This window comes from Drosophila sulfurigaster, chromosome X, assembly GCF_023558435.1.
Source record: "Drosophila sulfurigaster albostrigata strain 15112-1811.04 chromosome X, ASM2355843v2, whole genome shotgun sequence".
In the NCBI taxonomy this organism is placed as follows: Eukaryota; Metazoa; Arthropoda; class Insecta; order Diptera; family Drosophilidae; genus Drosophila; species Drosophila sulfurigaster.
Window position 1 is genome coordinate 31,443,213 of NC_084885.1, and position 16,012 is coordinate 31,459,224.

Below are 16,012 nucleotides of genomic sequence, written 5' to 3' on the forward strand. Positions count from 1 at the left end.
GTATCTAAAAGAATGCCTTAATACTTTAAAATATCAAGGCAAGCTACGCAAATTAAATGAAATTACAATTCGATTGAATTTCTGCCAATTAAAAAGCGAACCCCTAAAAGTAGGCAACATTTTTTGTCTTTTGTGCTGGGCTAGAAATCGCTAGAAAGTTGGAAAATCCCGGATAACTTGAGAACCGTAAGGACGATCCGCATGTCCTTTGGCCAGCTGGTAGTCCTTGTCAATAGAAGTTGATTGACACAGGACCGGTCAGGATCGAAAAGGATATGGCGGAGTTATAGCGTACTTTCTTTAAACAAAAAAGTCCTTCTAACTTTGTTGCCGAAAGGATATTCGTCCTTTTGAAAGTGTATTCATGAGTTATGCTACAAAAGCTAACTGCATGCCAAAGGACATTGCGATAATCCTTTAAATGGCCAAGTTACGCAGCATTTTCGAATTTTTGGCCAATTTTTCATGCATCCCCCTTGACAAATTTTTTGCATGAATTCTCCATAGAAAGCGCTGAAAAGTATGCTACGATTTTTGCAAAAAAAACACTTGTAAATTTTTTATTGCAGACGAGCAAAAATTTGTGAGAAAACGCTATAAAATTGGTAAATCCTGGTTAACTCGGAAACTACAAGGACGATTCGGATGTCCTTTGGCCAGTTTGTAGTCCTTGTAAATAGTAGTTGACACAGGACCGGTCAAGATCGGCAAGGATATAGCCGAGTTATAGCCTATTTTCTTTAAACAGAAATGTCCTTCTAACTTTGTTGCTAAAAGGATATTCGTCCTTCTGAAATCATGTTCGTAGTTTATATAACAAGCGCTAACTGCATGCCAAAGGACATTGCGATAGTCCTTCAAATGACCGAGTTACAAGGACCTTTTCAATTTTTGGCTAATTTTTCATGCTTCCCCCTTGACAAAAATTTTGGTAAAATAAAAAAATTATTAAATCAATTTTTTGAATGCCAATCGAAGTAGCTTCTTCAGCTGATTATAATGAAGCGTGTCCTTGAAGAGTTTGCAAGTATTTTGTAGAAGAAAATAAATATTCCCTTTAAAATTGCCCAATAATTTTCACTCGTCTTCATTTTCATAACGAACTTTATCAAATATGCAATCCAATTTTTATTTTTCACCAAAAAAAAAAAACCTTTTACATAGTGCGTGGTGTTTACAATTCTCATTGTGTGTGTGTGTGTGTGTGTATATTACAGTTAATTTGACTAAACCTAAGTTCGCTGTTAATGGGAAAGAGGGGGGAGGGAGGGAGAGAGAGAGGGAAGATTCGCTTTGATTGCACGATGAAAGTCCAAAAAAAAAAAAAGAAGAAGAACAATTAAATCGATTATTTACATAGGCAAGCGTTTGTGGAGAGGCGTCGACTCAATGTGGCATGCAGCATGTGGCATGTGGCAAGCATTGGCCAGGTGAGAGGTGGAGAGGGAGGTGGAGGGGCAGGGGGAGGGATGCGGCTGTCTACATGGGACAGCCGTGAACGTAGCCAACGTTGCGGAATATTGCCGCCGCAGCAGCCGAGGTCAAGAAGTTGCACGGATTGCTTGCCGCAGCTGCCGCCGCTGCAGCGGCGCTGAACGAACTGGACAAGCCGCTGGGGCAGCAGCCGAGCCCCCCGCCTCCGCCCCCGCCATTCTCCTGCACCACAAAGTCCTTCTCAAGCGTGGCCTGATGACGCAGCTGCTCCAAACGCAGTTGATTCTGTCGCTTCCATTTGGTGCTGCATCGAGAGAGAAAGAAAGAAAGATAAATGTGAAGTTTAAGTATGGAAAATGCTATCGAAAATTTCACTACAAATTCAGAAAAACGTGAAAAATGTTTGCATAATAAATAAAAGTTAATAAATAATAGTAATATATAAAAGACGCAAAAAGTTGTAGTATGGAAAACGTTAAAGAAAATTAAGTTACCAATTTAGCTAAGAGAATAGGTTAGAGAAATTTCAATAGGAATTAATACATTAACACATCATTTGATAAATAATAACAATAAATATGAGATAGAGAAGAAGTGTTGTAATAAGGAAAACGTTAATGAAAAATCCGCCACAAATTCAGCTAAGAAAAGTTTAAGGAAATTATAAGAATAGTAATATATAGGAAATAAAGAAAAGCGAAGTTTTAGTAAGGAAAACGTTAACGAAAATTCCATTACAAATTCAGCTACGTTAATACATTATTCGATAATAATAATAAGTGAGACAGAAGCAAAGGAAAACGTTAAAGAAGTTTGCATAGCAAACTGATATTTTAAAATTAGACTAAATACATTATTAAATAACTCGATGAAAAATAATAAATAAAAGAGAGAAGTTTTAGTAAGGAAAACGTATTAATAATAGTTATAAATGAGAGGTAGAGAGAGAGAGAGAGTGAGAGAGAAGTGAAGTGAAGAGTTGTACTAAGGAAAACGCTAACGAAAATTCTACTACAAATTCAGTTAAGGATAACGTAACTAAATTAAACTTAAACTATTCAAACATCATTCAAAAAAATAATAATAATAAATAAGAGAAAGAGAGAGAAGCGAAGTTTTAGTAAGGAAAACGCTAACAAAAATTCCACCAGAGAACAAATTGAAGTCGATAAACAATAGTAATAAATAAAAGACGCGAAGAGTTGTAATATGGAAAACTTTAACGAAAATTCCATTAAAACTTCAGTAAATAATAATAATAAATAAGATAGAGAGAGAATCAAAGAATTTTAGCAAGGAAAACATAATCGAAAATTCCGCTTAAAATTAAGGTAATAAAAACGTCACAAAGAAGTTTGCATAACAAAATTTAAGTTTTAAAGTTAAACTTTATACATTACTTCATCATTCGACAAAGAATAATAAATAAAAAAGGGAATCGAAGTTTTAGTGAGGAAAGCGTAATAATAATAGCTATAAATGAGAGAAAGAGAGAGAGAGAGAGAGAGAGAGAGAGAGAGAGAGAGAGAGAGAGAGAGAACGAAGTGCTGTACTAAGGACTTTAACGAAAATGTTGGTAAAAGTTTCCTTTAGGAAAACGTTTACTCACTCGTTAAATAATAATAATGATAAATTCAACAATAAATGTAAATCTTGAATTGAATTGAATAATTAGGATAATATTAAATTTAAGAAAGCGGTTTTTTATTAAATTTTAAATACACATTTCGCAAGAAAATAATCATAAATGAAGCTTGTAAATAAATATTGAATAAAGGAAAACGTTTTCTAAAATTCTGCTACAAATTCAGGCAAGGTGAAATGTGTATTTAATATTATTATCTTTCAAATGTTTTATTAATGTATCAAGCTTAACTTTTTTGGTGTTTTTATATTGGAATTTTCGTAAGCTTTTTCCTTACTACAACTATAAATCTTCGCAAACTCTCTCATTCTCCTATTTATTACTACTTTTTCTCGAATGATGTATTTAAGTTATTCAAATATTGACTAAAGATAAACCAATAAAAGTAAAGCTAACTAAATTGAGAAAGTTATAAATGAAATAGAACAATCGTTGAGGAAGCAACTAAATTAATAAAATGTGAAATGTACATACTCGTAATAATAAAAAAATTATAGGTAAATAAAAAAATAAGTGAAATGAATGATATTTTAAAAACCAAAATTTTAAATTGCTTTAAGCTCTTCCTTAATTCAATGAATGATACAAAATAAATACACATATATAACTAATTTTTCAAAAATATAAATAAAATAGAATAATCATAGAATAAGCAACTACATAAAAAGTTAGAAAATAATGTAGTAAATCAATAAATAGTGAGAGTCTTGAGCTCACCAACGAATCGATGAATAATAAATAAAAGAAATGAAGATTAGCATAAATATTAATAAATACATAAAAGTAAATATGCCTTGAGCTCACCGTCGATTCTGGTACCAGGTCTTGACCTGTGTCTCCGATAGATTGAGGGTTTCGGCGACATCGCTGCGATCGGCGACGCTGAGATACTTTTGGCATCGGAACTTGCGCTCCAGATACGCGAGCTGAGCGTGCGTGAACGCTGTGCGTCGTCGTCGCGGCTTCCTTCCGCTCTTGCTCAGCTGCAGCTTGTGCTCCGCATAGCTGCCACTCCCTCCACCACCACCGCCGCCCCCTAAGGTGCCACCGCCTCCTCCCGGTCCGCCGCCATTGTCTCCGGCTGCAGCTGCTGCCAGAAGTCCAGCTGCCATTCCGGCTGCAGCAGCCGCTGCACTGAGGCCAGCATTCGATCCTGCTCCTGGAGGTCCTGGCGTCGCCGTGCCGCAGGACTCTACACTCGACTCGTCGACGTTGTGGTTGTAGTGATGCGAGTGCGAGTGCGAATGCGAGTGATGCAGCAACAGCTCCTGATCTCGATCTCGATCACGTTCTCGGCATCCGTTCGCTGTCGAGTCTGGCGTCGAGCGATCCTCGATGTCGATGTCCGACTCATCGTTCGATAGCTCGATTTCTGTGGCGAGAAAGGGATAGAGAATAGGCATTTAAATTAAGGATTCTTTTTATAAGACTTTCCATTTTTATAAGCGACTCTTAAATACGAATCAAATAAAATCAAGTGCCAGCAAAAACTAATAAAATATTCATTTTGTAAGCGATTTAGAATATGAATAAAATAAATAAAATATAAACCAATAAAATAGTCTGTTGTTATATCATTATAAGCATAACAAATGTGACCGTATTTACTTTAAAAAATCGTTTACATTGTTGTATGGTCACACATTATCTTATCGAATACGAATAAAATAAAATCAAGTGCCAGAAAAAACTAATAAAATATTCATTATTTTGTAAGTGACTTAGAATATGAATAAAATAAATAAAATACTAGTATAAACTAATAAAATAGGCTGTTGTTATATCATAATAAGGATAAAAAATGTGACCGTATTTACTTTGAAATATCTTTTACTTTATCACACTGCCAGAAGAAACTGAAGAAACTAATCATATATAATTAAAGAGTATATTTTATATCCAAAATATTATATTTAGTATATAAGATATACTTATAAACTAATTAGTACATTTCATATACTAAATATTCCATTTAGTATATTTAGTATATTTAACATACTGAATAGTACAATTAGTATATTTCTTGCATTTCATATGCTAAATAGTAATCTCTTAGAATAAATAGTAGATCGAACATACTAAATATTTCATTTCGTATATTTAGTAGATTTCATATACTATATAATATACTAATTTCGTACATTTGACATACTTAATAGTTCATTTAGTAATTTACTACATTTAAATGGTACATTAAATGGTTAACATTTCATATACTAAATAGTACACTAAGTGTATTTACTACATTTGGTATGTTTAGTCTATTTCATATACTAAATAATACACTTAGTAAATTTCATACATTTTATATACTAAATAGTATTTAAAATGTATTTAGAGCATGTGGTATATTTAAAAAATTTCATATAAATTAAATATTAGTTTAGTATATTTAGTATATTCAGTGTGTTTAATATATTTGACATACTTAATACTTCATTTAGTATATTAAGTGCATTTCATATACTAAATAGTAGACTTGATATATTTTGTACATTTCATATACTAAATACTAGTAATAGTTCATTTAGTATATTTCCTACATTTCATATACTAAATAGTAAATTTAGTATATTTAGTACATTTCATATACTAATTAGTATGATAAGTATTGTATATTTAGTGCATTTGGTATATTTAGTAAATTCCATATATTAAATATTAATTTTGTATATTTAATGTGTTTAATACATTTAATATACTAAATAGCTTATTTAGTATATTAAGTCTATTTCATATACTAAATAGTACACTTGGTATATTTCGTACACTTCACTAAAAAGCACATTAAGTCCACTTAGTATATTTCACATACTAAATAGTACATTTAATACCCAAAAAAAAAGTCATTGCAATTAAGTCTTCAGCCAGTCTCAAGTTGCAGTTTGTTTTTTTTTGCAGTTCGAAGTGAGGGAGAACGTAAAATTTATTGTTTCACGTTATTAATTTCTATTCTTTTGCGTATCAATTGCACTCGAGTTGAGATCGTTAAGTGAGGTTAAAAATAAAGTGTAGCCTGCTTTTGGGCGCAGCGTGGCGTTAATGCATTCCACAGAGAGAGAGAGAGGGAGCGAGAGAGAGAGAGAGAGAGAGAGATGAGCGAGCGCGTGCAAGCACTTTTGGATCAAGTCACTCTGGGGCATCGCTAAATCTGCGGACAGGACTCTCATCATTATCATCCTGCTGCGGCGAGACAACGATGCTAAGCATCTCCTCAAGTGGGCGTTGGTTGAAGTCCATTAACGAGACAAAAGAAAGCATCATGTTGATTTCTCTCTCCCTCTCTCTCTCTCGCACTCTCTTGGAATCACTATTTATATCATCGTTACAGAAATATCCTGGACGCAACGGGGCATCGTTGCCTGATTAAATTCACGTGTCTTCTCGACGACTCGTCGAACGCCTCAATTGTTTTTTTTTTTTCTTCTCTTCTTCTCCTTTTCCTATTGGAATTTGCACTCATTTCCCATAGCGCCCAAGGCGCGGCCAAACATACGAGCATATGAGGATATAAGGATAGGAACCACCCCGAAGGACGCTCAGCAAGGATTCTACTTGCTGTGCATCAAAAATGGGGTAGCTGCAGTCAGTCTTCAAAAAAGGTTCGATGAACGAACAATTTGCAGTTTGCCACTGTTCAATTTTAGTTGAGGGATATCTGGACTACTTAAATGTGATATACATCAAACATTTCATAATTTAAAGGGTATACAAATTTGTGAAAACTATGCGATTTGATTAAAGTAACTTTTCAATAATGAACTTCGGAAAGTTTTGAGTCATTTCAAGGTAGATATACTTTATATGTTTGTCAACTTTATGGAAATTTACTAAAAATTAAATAAAAATATACTAAAAAGTATATATATTGTATATTAAATATACTTATACTGAATTAACACACAAATATACTATTTACGCATACTACTATTCTATATAGTTAAACTAAATATATAAAATATACTACAAGTATACCAAACATACACAACAATATACTATTATCAACATTACTATTAAACTGAAATTATAGAAAATTTTATAAAAATATACTATTTAAATACTACTACTATATTTATATCAAATATTCACACAAATATACTATTATCGACATTAGTATTAAACTGAAATTATACTAAATTGTACTAAAATATACTATTTAAATACTACTACTATATTTATACCAAATATACTACTATTATACTTTATACTTAAGGAGACTATGCAATAATACTAAATATTTACAAAAATATACTATTTATGCATACCACTGTAATATAATTATACCAAATATACACAAAAATATACTATTTTGGTATACTATTACCTTACAATAATTATACTGAATATGCTAAAAAATATACTACTACTACAATTATACAAAGTATAAAAAATATATTTTAGTATACTATAATTATACTAAATTTGCACAAAAATATACTATTCATACTTCATTCATACTTCTACTGCAATTATACTAAATATAAAAAATATACTATGTATGCATGCTACTATAATATAATTATACTAAATAAACACAAAAATATACTATTCATACATACTACTATACTATAATACTAAGTATTATAAGTATACACATGAATATACTATTTACTAATAATACTATTATACCAAAATATACTGTGTATGCATACTACTATTATAATTATACTAAATATACACTAAAATATACTATTTATGTGTAGTATTACTATATAATAATCATACAGAAAAATATATTACTACTGCAATCATACTAAGCATGCGAAATATACTTTTTCTGCATACTACTCCAATTATAATAAGTATAAAAAATATACTGTTTATGCATACTACTTTTCAATAATTATACCAAGTATACGGAAAAATATACTATAAATCCTTAACCTCAAAATATGGACTTTCATTAAAGAATGTAAAGCTACAACAATTACAGGGTAACTGGCAGTCGAGCATCTTCTGGAGAGGCGCCTTTCTCAATTGTATTTTTATAACTTTGCTGCGGAAATTATTTTTATATTTTAACCCCGAAATGGTTTTGACTTCTATATTTATATGGACGTCGCACTCACACACAGTCGAGGAAGAAAGGATGAAGCAAAAACATATGAATGACGATTCAATTATTCACGTGTGTTTGCACATATGTGTGTGTGTGTGTGTCGGTGTGTATGTGTGTGTGTAGCTGTGGGGCGTCTCAAGTGAGTTGCTTTCATTTTTTGATGAAAAGTCACGTCGTATCAATTTGCGGCACAATTGCCATTTAATAGGCACTTGAATTGCGGAGATACAAGAAATAAGTCGCACATGCCGCCAATTGAACTGCAAAACATAATAAAAGAGCTCTGAATAAACAGATTTACTCGATTATCTATATAAAGAATAAGACAGCAATCAAATATCTAAACTGATCGCTCTTTTATTAGAGCTTTACTTATCAACAATACTCAAATTTAGCCCAATATCGACGGAGTTGCATTTCGATTGACTTGATGATTTTAAACAACATGTGATTAATTATAAGTAAATTATATTGAGTATGTAAAAATTATCTAGTTTAATTCTGATCATTTAGACTCTTTATTTTATAAAAGGCTAAATTGAAAAAGGGTTTTTTAAGTCAGGGTTTACTTTGATTGATGTGATACTGTATAATATAACTTATTAAGTTTATTTCTGAACGTTTAAATCCTTCACTTTATAGAAAAACTAAAGTAAAAACGGGTCTATTAAATCAGAGGCATCTTAGAGTTATATGTTAATTAATTTAATGCTGTTAATAAACATCAGATTAATTATTTGACAATATAAGAGAACTTGTAAAAATTATTTACTTTATTTCTGAACTTTTAGACCCGTTACTTAAAAACAAAAACTTAAGTGATAAAGCGTCTATTAAGTCAAGTAAAAGGAGCGATTTTCGATACTTCGAAATTTTGTTCTCAATCAACAACAACAGTTACATCGACTGTCTATCTTATTTTATTGTATGGAATCAAAATTGATTTACTCTGACAATATTTAAAGTTACGAAATAAAAAGTAAAGGATCTAATGGAAAAGTAGAATGTATTGCTTATTAACAGTACTCAAATTTGGCACAACATCTTAAAGTTGCATTTTGATTGATTTGATGCTGTGTAAAAGAATTTATTTGGTTTTCTTTTGAACTTTTAGAAACTTCACTTTATAATAAACTAAAGTGAGAAAGGGTCTTTTAAGTAACTTTCATCTTAGAGTTGCATTTTGATTGATTTGATGCGCAGATTAATTATTAGTCAATATATAAGAAATTATAAAATTTATTCTGTTTATTTTTTAACTTTTACGCCCCTCACTTTATGATAAACTAAAGTGAAAATGGTCTTTTAAGTCAAAAGTAAAAGAAGCCACTTTCGATCACTCAAAATTTGAGCGTTGTCAAACAGTTAAACAATAGTGAAGTCGAATAGTTAAGATTGTCTATCTTATTATAGTTTATTAAGCCAAATTGTAGTTAAGCGCGGAATATTCGAAGTTGTGTCAGAAAAAGTAAAGGGTCTAATGAAGTCAAAACTAGACTATATCATTCATATACATATGTTATTTAAATATGTTGTTAATGGCAGGGACTCCTTAAAAAATTGAATTGAATAAGGATCCGTTTTAACACACATAATTCTTAAGAGATTGAATTGAATTGAATAAGAATTTATAACTACAAAGAAAGAAAAAGTCTAGATTGAAAACCTCTTGATTTAAGATTGATTTTCTCGATCTTAAAAAGAACAATCTTCAAATAAGATTATTACATTGAAACAATGTGGATTCAATCTAACCAACTAAAAAGATGATATATATAATAGCAGAGCTCATTGGAAAACTGCTATTTCTGTTTCTCCGAGTTTTTTGCCAATAGGGAAGCGAGTTTCCATAAGAGCGGCATTATGAAGTTGGCATCTCGTTGGGAACTCGTCATCGAACAAAACGGCGCATATTTGACTTAAATCGCATTATTATAACCCATTTTATGAACAATTGAAAATTCAATAAAAAAAAACAGCAAGACTTTTTGGACAATCTTATATAACATATTTTCAGTTAGTTAGATTTATAAGATTGTGAAAAAAGTCTTGCTGTTTTTTTTGTTTCAACCTAAAAATCGTATTTCATTATTTCATTATTATTATTACTATTATTTACTTATTGCTTAAGCAGACAGATTGTAAATTAAAAAAGAGAAAACTAAGAATTTTATTCTTGACGTTTTTACTTTTTTTGTAAATAAAAGAAGAGAAAAAATAAGATTTTATTTTTGACGTTTTTTTTTCTTTCTGGGTAGTTAATTTACTTTAAACTTAGTTTTTTCTGTTTTTTAATCCCCTTCCCATTTACTGCTTTCTTAATCACAATTTAAGCAATTTGTTGATTACGCTGCGCAGGAAAGTATGCAACGAACTGTAAACTTGTCAGTCACTCGACATAACCTCACTTTCACTTGCAGAGACTTGCAAGTGTGTGTGTGTGTGTGTGTCTTGCAAGCATCTTAATTGTCTCGCATTACTTTGCTGCGCAGCGGCCAATTAGCCGCCACTTTACATGCACCACCCAACACTTTTGATCTGCCGGATTGTCATGCAAGAAGAACAAGAGTGAGAGAGAGTGAGAGAGAGAGAGTGAGAGAGGAGGGTGCTGCACATGTGTATGTTAGTGTGTGTGTGTGTGTGTGTGTGTGTGTGTGTGTGTGTGTGTGTGTGTGTGTGTGTGTGTGTGTGTGTAACCGCTGACAATTGCCGCGGGCATTTAAATCTCACACTTTGCCACAATTAGAAACGACAACAAAACTTTTAGCCAACAAATTTGTGGGTGAACAAGGGCTCGAGGGGAGGGGAAGAGAGGGTGGGCGGAAGGGAAGGGAAGGGAAGGGGGTGTGGTTGTTGTGCAGTTGAGTCAAAGAAGCGCTTGAGGCAATAATTTAATTCGTTGTTGTTGTTGTTGTTGTTTGCGCTCGTAACTTGCGCTCGAGCAATTTGTCACGTACAACAACTTTGATTGTTTAGCCTCGAATCAACCACAACAACAACAGCAACAACAGCAACAACAACAACAACATCTACAACAACAATATAGAGAACAATGCTAAGCTTGAACAATGCGCATGCAAAACAATGACAAGCCAATTTTGCATAATTCCTCAAGCAGCTGAACGTAAAATACCCTAAAAAATAGGCTACGAAAAATGTTGGACAAAATATGCCTAAATATCAATGTATAAAATGCATACTAAACATACTATATTTCAAATACTAAATACAAACTAATCATATATCAAATATATACTCAAATTTTACTTTATGTATATACCGAATATATACCAGATATATACTAAACATATGCAAAATATATACCAAGTGTGCCATAAATATATAATAATTGTATTTGTATATACCAAAAATATACTAAATGTTGAATAAATAAATACTAAATACTAAATTTATTCGATATATACCAAATATATACTAAATTTATAAGATGTATACACCAAATATGTATATGCCAAATATACTCTAATTGTATACCAAATATATATTAACTGTGTACTAAATATTAACCAAGTATATACCAAATATACCATGAATATATACAAAATATAACACAAAAATATACGCCGAATATATACCAAATATACACTAAAAATATACCAAAAGTATACTAAATTTATGCGATGTACATAACAAATATATTTATACGGTGCATATACCAAATGTATACTAAGTTTATAAGATGTAGGCACCAAATATATACCATATATACACTGACTACATACCAAATATATGCTATATGTATATTACATATGAACCAAATATACCATGAATATATACTAAATTTATGCGATGTATATACTAGATATATACTAAATATATACAAAATATAACCCAAAAATATATACCGAATATATACTAAATATATACCAAGTTTATACTGAATTTTAACGATGTGCATTCCAAATATATACTTGATATAAACTAAATATAAAACAAATATATATCAAATTTATACTAAATGTATGCTAAAAAAGAAATGTCGATAAGAACATTCGATTGCCTAATAATAAATGCAATAATTCGAAAAATGCTAGCTACTCAAAATATCAGTTTTTTTCTTATATTATAAAAAGAATTATATCTGTAGAAAAGACATTAACTATTTTTTTATGTTTATGGTGATAAAATGTTTGAATTATCATAGAAGAAACCGATTAGAATTTTATATTTATAATAATGTTAGCAAACATTAGTTTTCAACATTTGTCAAAATAAATTGAAAAGTGACATCATGCCGCACTTCAAGTCTGACTACAGGGTATTCGAATAGCCTAAGGAGCTCGCTCATTTGCACATCTTGTGTGCTCCGCTCTATGATATGTGTTCTGTGTTTTGTGTGTGTCTTCTAATTATGCATGAGATTAAATAAAGTTTAGTTCAACAATTACAACTATTTAGTAGCTAATTGTTTGTGCACTGCGAATTTCTCTTTTATCTTTCCTTTTTTCGACAAGTATTTAACATATGGGTCACATGTTTAGTCATTATTCAAAATATACAGAAAGTGAATACTTATATTTATATTTTGAGATTAGATTAGATTTGAGATTTATATTAGCTAATTAAGCTAAATCTTTTCATTTTAATCGATTGTGTCTTGAAAAGTTCAATTAAAATATAATTCAATTTCTATGAAAAAGTTGATACAAATAAGCTTTATTGTTAGGTTGACATTTCTGCCTATTATAAAAACTGAACTCCTACTGAAAATAATGCTCTAAATAATGTTGCCCTTCATATAGCAAAATTGTAATTAAGTGAATTTCGATAAGCTAAAAAAATATCAAAGTTTGTGTATTAATGATCTGCAGATCTTATACTTAACATATACTAAAAATATACTAAATAAAAACTGATTTTGGTATGAACATTCGATTGCCTAATAGTATTGCAATAACACGATTCTTAAAGATGTAAAAAAAATAAGTACAAAAATTGCAATTGTTTTGTTAAAGCTAGATTCATTATATTTCATGATTAAAATAAGTATATACCAAGTATATTCCAGATATACACCAAATATATACTAAATATATACCACGTATATACTGAATATATACCGAATATGTACTTAACATATACCACGTATATACTGAATATATATTAAATATATACCAAATATGTATATACTTGATGTATACCGAAAATATACTAAATTTATACCGTGTATGTACTGAATATATACCAAATATATGCCAAAAGAGATATACCATACGTGTACTGAATATATACCAAATGAATACTTAATATGTAATAAATATTCACCATATATATACTAAAAATACATATATACTTAACATATACTACATGTATACTTAATATATATTAAATATATACCAAATATATATGTCATATGAATAATGAATATATACCATATATATACTAAGTATATACCAAATAAATGCTAAACCATTTTCATATAAAATTCTATCGGATAAAATTCCACAATAATAATAAGTTGTGTGACTTTACTTCGCTTTTCCATTTAGACATTGTTGGATCAATAGTATTTTACAAAATAATAAAATGAATGCAATCTTGAAAATTGTTAAAAATACTTTTAAATGACTTTTGGAAACTCACCCGAGTCCGTTTGTCGTCGGTTGATGAGGTCTCCCAGTAGATCGCGTATTAGAAACGATTTCGAGCTTTGCATTTTTATCGTTCAAATTGAATTTGTCGTTTTTTTGTGTTGAACGTCGAAAACTTTTGAAACTTCGAAGGTAGATTTAAAGCAGAATCGCGAACATATTGCACTTGAGTTTATTAATTATGATTAATATGCTATTTAATAAAGCACAAAACACTTTGAGAAAAAAAATAAATGTAGAACGAACGCGAAGGCAACGAAAAAAAATGTTGTTGAATTTTGTTGGAATTTATTGTTAATTGAATTTGTCGCTGATGACGCTGGCAGCTGAACCGTTAAGCGCAAAGTCAAATGAACAACTGAAATGCGAACGTTTATTAATCCTTTTAGCGCAGCGCTGACTGCGACAGCGTCAGGATAACGCACACACATACGCACACACATGCATACACACACACATGCACACACTCGTGGCTGCACAAGTGAATTACGCGATTTGTTGCTGTAAACGTTAGAGTTTAGCGTGCACAGCCGGCAGTCCACACAGCTTCCACTTCTTCCACCTCTTCCACCTTGCCTTCCACTCCCACTCTCTCTCTCTTTCTCGCTCTTTCTCACTCCCGCTCCGCTAACATCTCATTTAACTGTGATTAAATCAGTCACTCAACTGCCGTCTCGCTCGCACACAGCGACAAGTGCAACTTCCGTTTGGCGTTAGCCATTTTGTTTCTTCTCTCTCAACTAGCTATCTCGCTCGCCAGTTGCTCGCTGATTGGTCCAATGCAGCAGCCACCCTTTGTGTGTGTGTGTGTGACGCAATCATCCCTCATCAGCTGCTGCTGTCAAGTTTAGCTTGTTGCTTATTGCTTATTGCTGCCAGTGTTGTCGCCAGTCGCCAGCGCAGTTCGCAGTCATCGCAATCGCTAGTCGAGCATCTCTACGTACGTAGTTTGTTACGTCTTCTTGCCGTCGCGTTTTACGCTTGTGTTTCTCTTTTTTTTGCCGACGGTTTTTGTGAGGTTAGACACGACTTTGCTTTGCAAACTGTTTATCGCATAATTAAAGTTGAGCTTGAACAATGTTTATGCACATTTAATAGAACAAACATTCACTGTACATGCATTCGACTTCTTTTCCTTTCAAGTGCAGCAGTTTCTGTAAGAAATAACAATAAGTAATACTTAAAATAATTTGTGTGTGCTTTGCGTTCTTAAAATATATTTGTAATTCCTGCCATAACTTCTTTTTACAGTTTGCAATCAAATGAAAGTATTAAACAAACTTTTGATTTGTAAAGCATAACTCAATATTAATATTATACAATTTTAAAATCCTTTGTGGCTTAACTCAATATTAAAGTTCTAAAATTTAAAAATGATTTCATTATTTTTAATTTATAGTTGAGTTAACTCAATATTAATATTATATAATTTTAAAATCCTTTTTGATTAAAACGAATATTATAAAATTTAAAAATTCTTTAATACAATTTTGAAAAAAGCAATTTGATTATTTTCAATTTATAATTGATTTATAGTTGATTTAACTCAATATTATAATTATTTTAAATGATTTTAAAATAAGAAATACTATTATTTTTAATTTAAAATGTATTTGTAGTTGATTTAAACCAATATTAACGTTTCAGAATTTTAAAACCCTTAAAATTCTTTATTTTAAAATCCTTTTAAATGATTTTAATATAATAGATTTTATTGTTTTTAATTTAGAATTGTATTATAGTTGAATTAACGCACTATTAATATTCTAGAATTTTAATATCCTTCTTTTCTAATATTCTAGAATATTAATATCATGATTTTAAAATAAGTAATTTTAATATTGAAATATAAATATACTAGAATTGTTCAATTATCATTTTAATAGCAGTTTTGTGCATTCTGAAATTTCAATTGTGTCAAAAAAGAATTTGAAATGAAAGCTTAAGCTGAGAATTTTTTAATAAAATTTCCTAAGTTATGCGATGGCAAGCAAAAAAAAAAGAAAATGAAATACATAGAAAAAAATAACGTGCCAAAATCAAGAATATAATATTGCCTAAAGATTTTAATTTTAAAATTAGATGTTTTTCATTTTAAAATTCAAATTTGCATGCAAATCTCGATTTAAAATTGGTTCAACCTAAAAATATTATTTCAAGATTGATTTTTTCAAGATCCAAAAAATCAAATCAAAATTTTTTCAAACTAGATTTTTTCTCTCTGTGTAGAGATAATAATAATCAGATCACATTCTCTTTATG

General features: G+C 30.6%; 1 protein-coding gene across 1 annotated transcript; it reads right to left on the reverse strand.

Moving 5' to 3' along the window:
- Positions 1–1,152: 1,152 nt before the first annotated feature.
- LOC133849056 (homeobox even-skipped homolog protein 2) lies at positions 1,153–14,904 on the reverse strand. Its single transcript, XM_062284901.1, has 3 exons — positions 13,743–14,904; positions 3,884–4,451; positions 1,153–1,738 (listed from the first exon to the last, which is right to left on the reverse strand). Exons 1-3 carry the CDS (start codon positions 13,813–13,815, stop codon positions 1,480–1,482), a joined length of 900 nt encoding a protein of 299 aa, XP_062140885.1. The 5' UTR covers positions 13,816–14,904; the 3' UTR covers positions 1,153–1,479.
- Positions 14,905–16,012: the final 1,108 nt, after the last annotated feature.

Coding starts and splice junctions, on each gene's coding strand:
- LOC133849056 (XM_062284901.1), bottom strand. CDS start 13,815: ATGCAAAGCTCGAAATCGTTTCTAATACGCGATCTACTGGGAGACCTC. Junction 4,452..13,742: donor CCGACGACAAACGGACTCGG/GTGAGTTTCCAA, acceptor TTCTCGCCACAG/AAATCGAGCTATCGAACGAT. Junction 1,739..3,883: donor ACCTGGTACCAGAATCGACG/GTGAGCTCAAGG, acceptor CTCTCGATGCAG/CACCAAATGGAAGCGACAGA.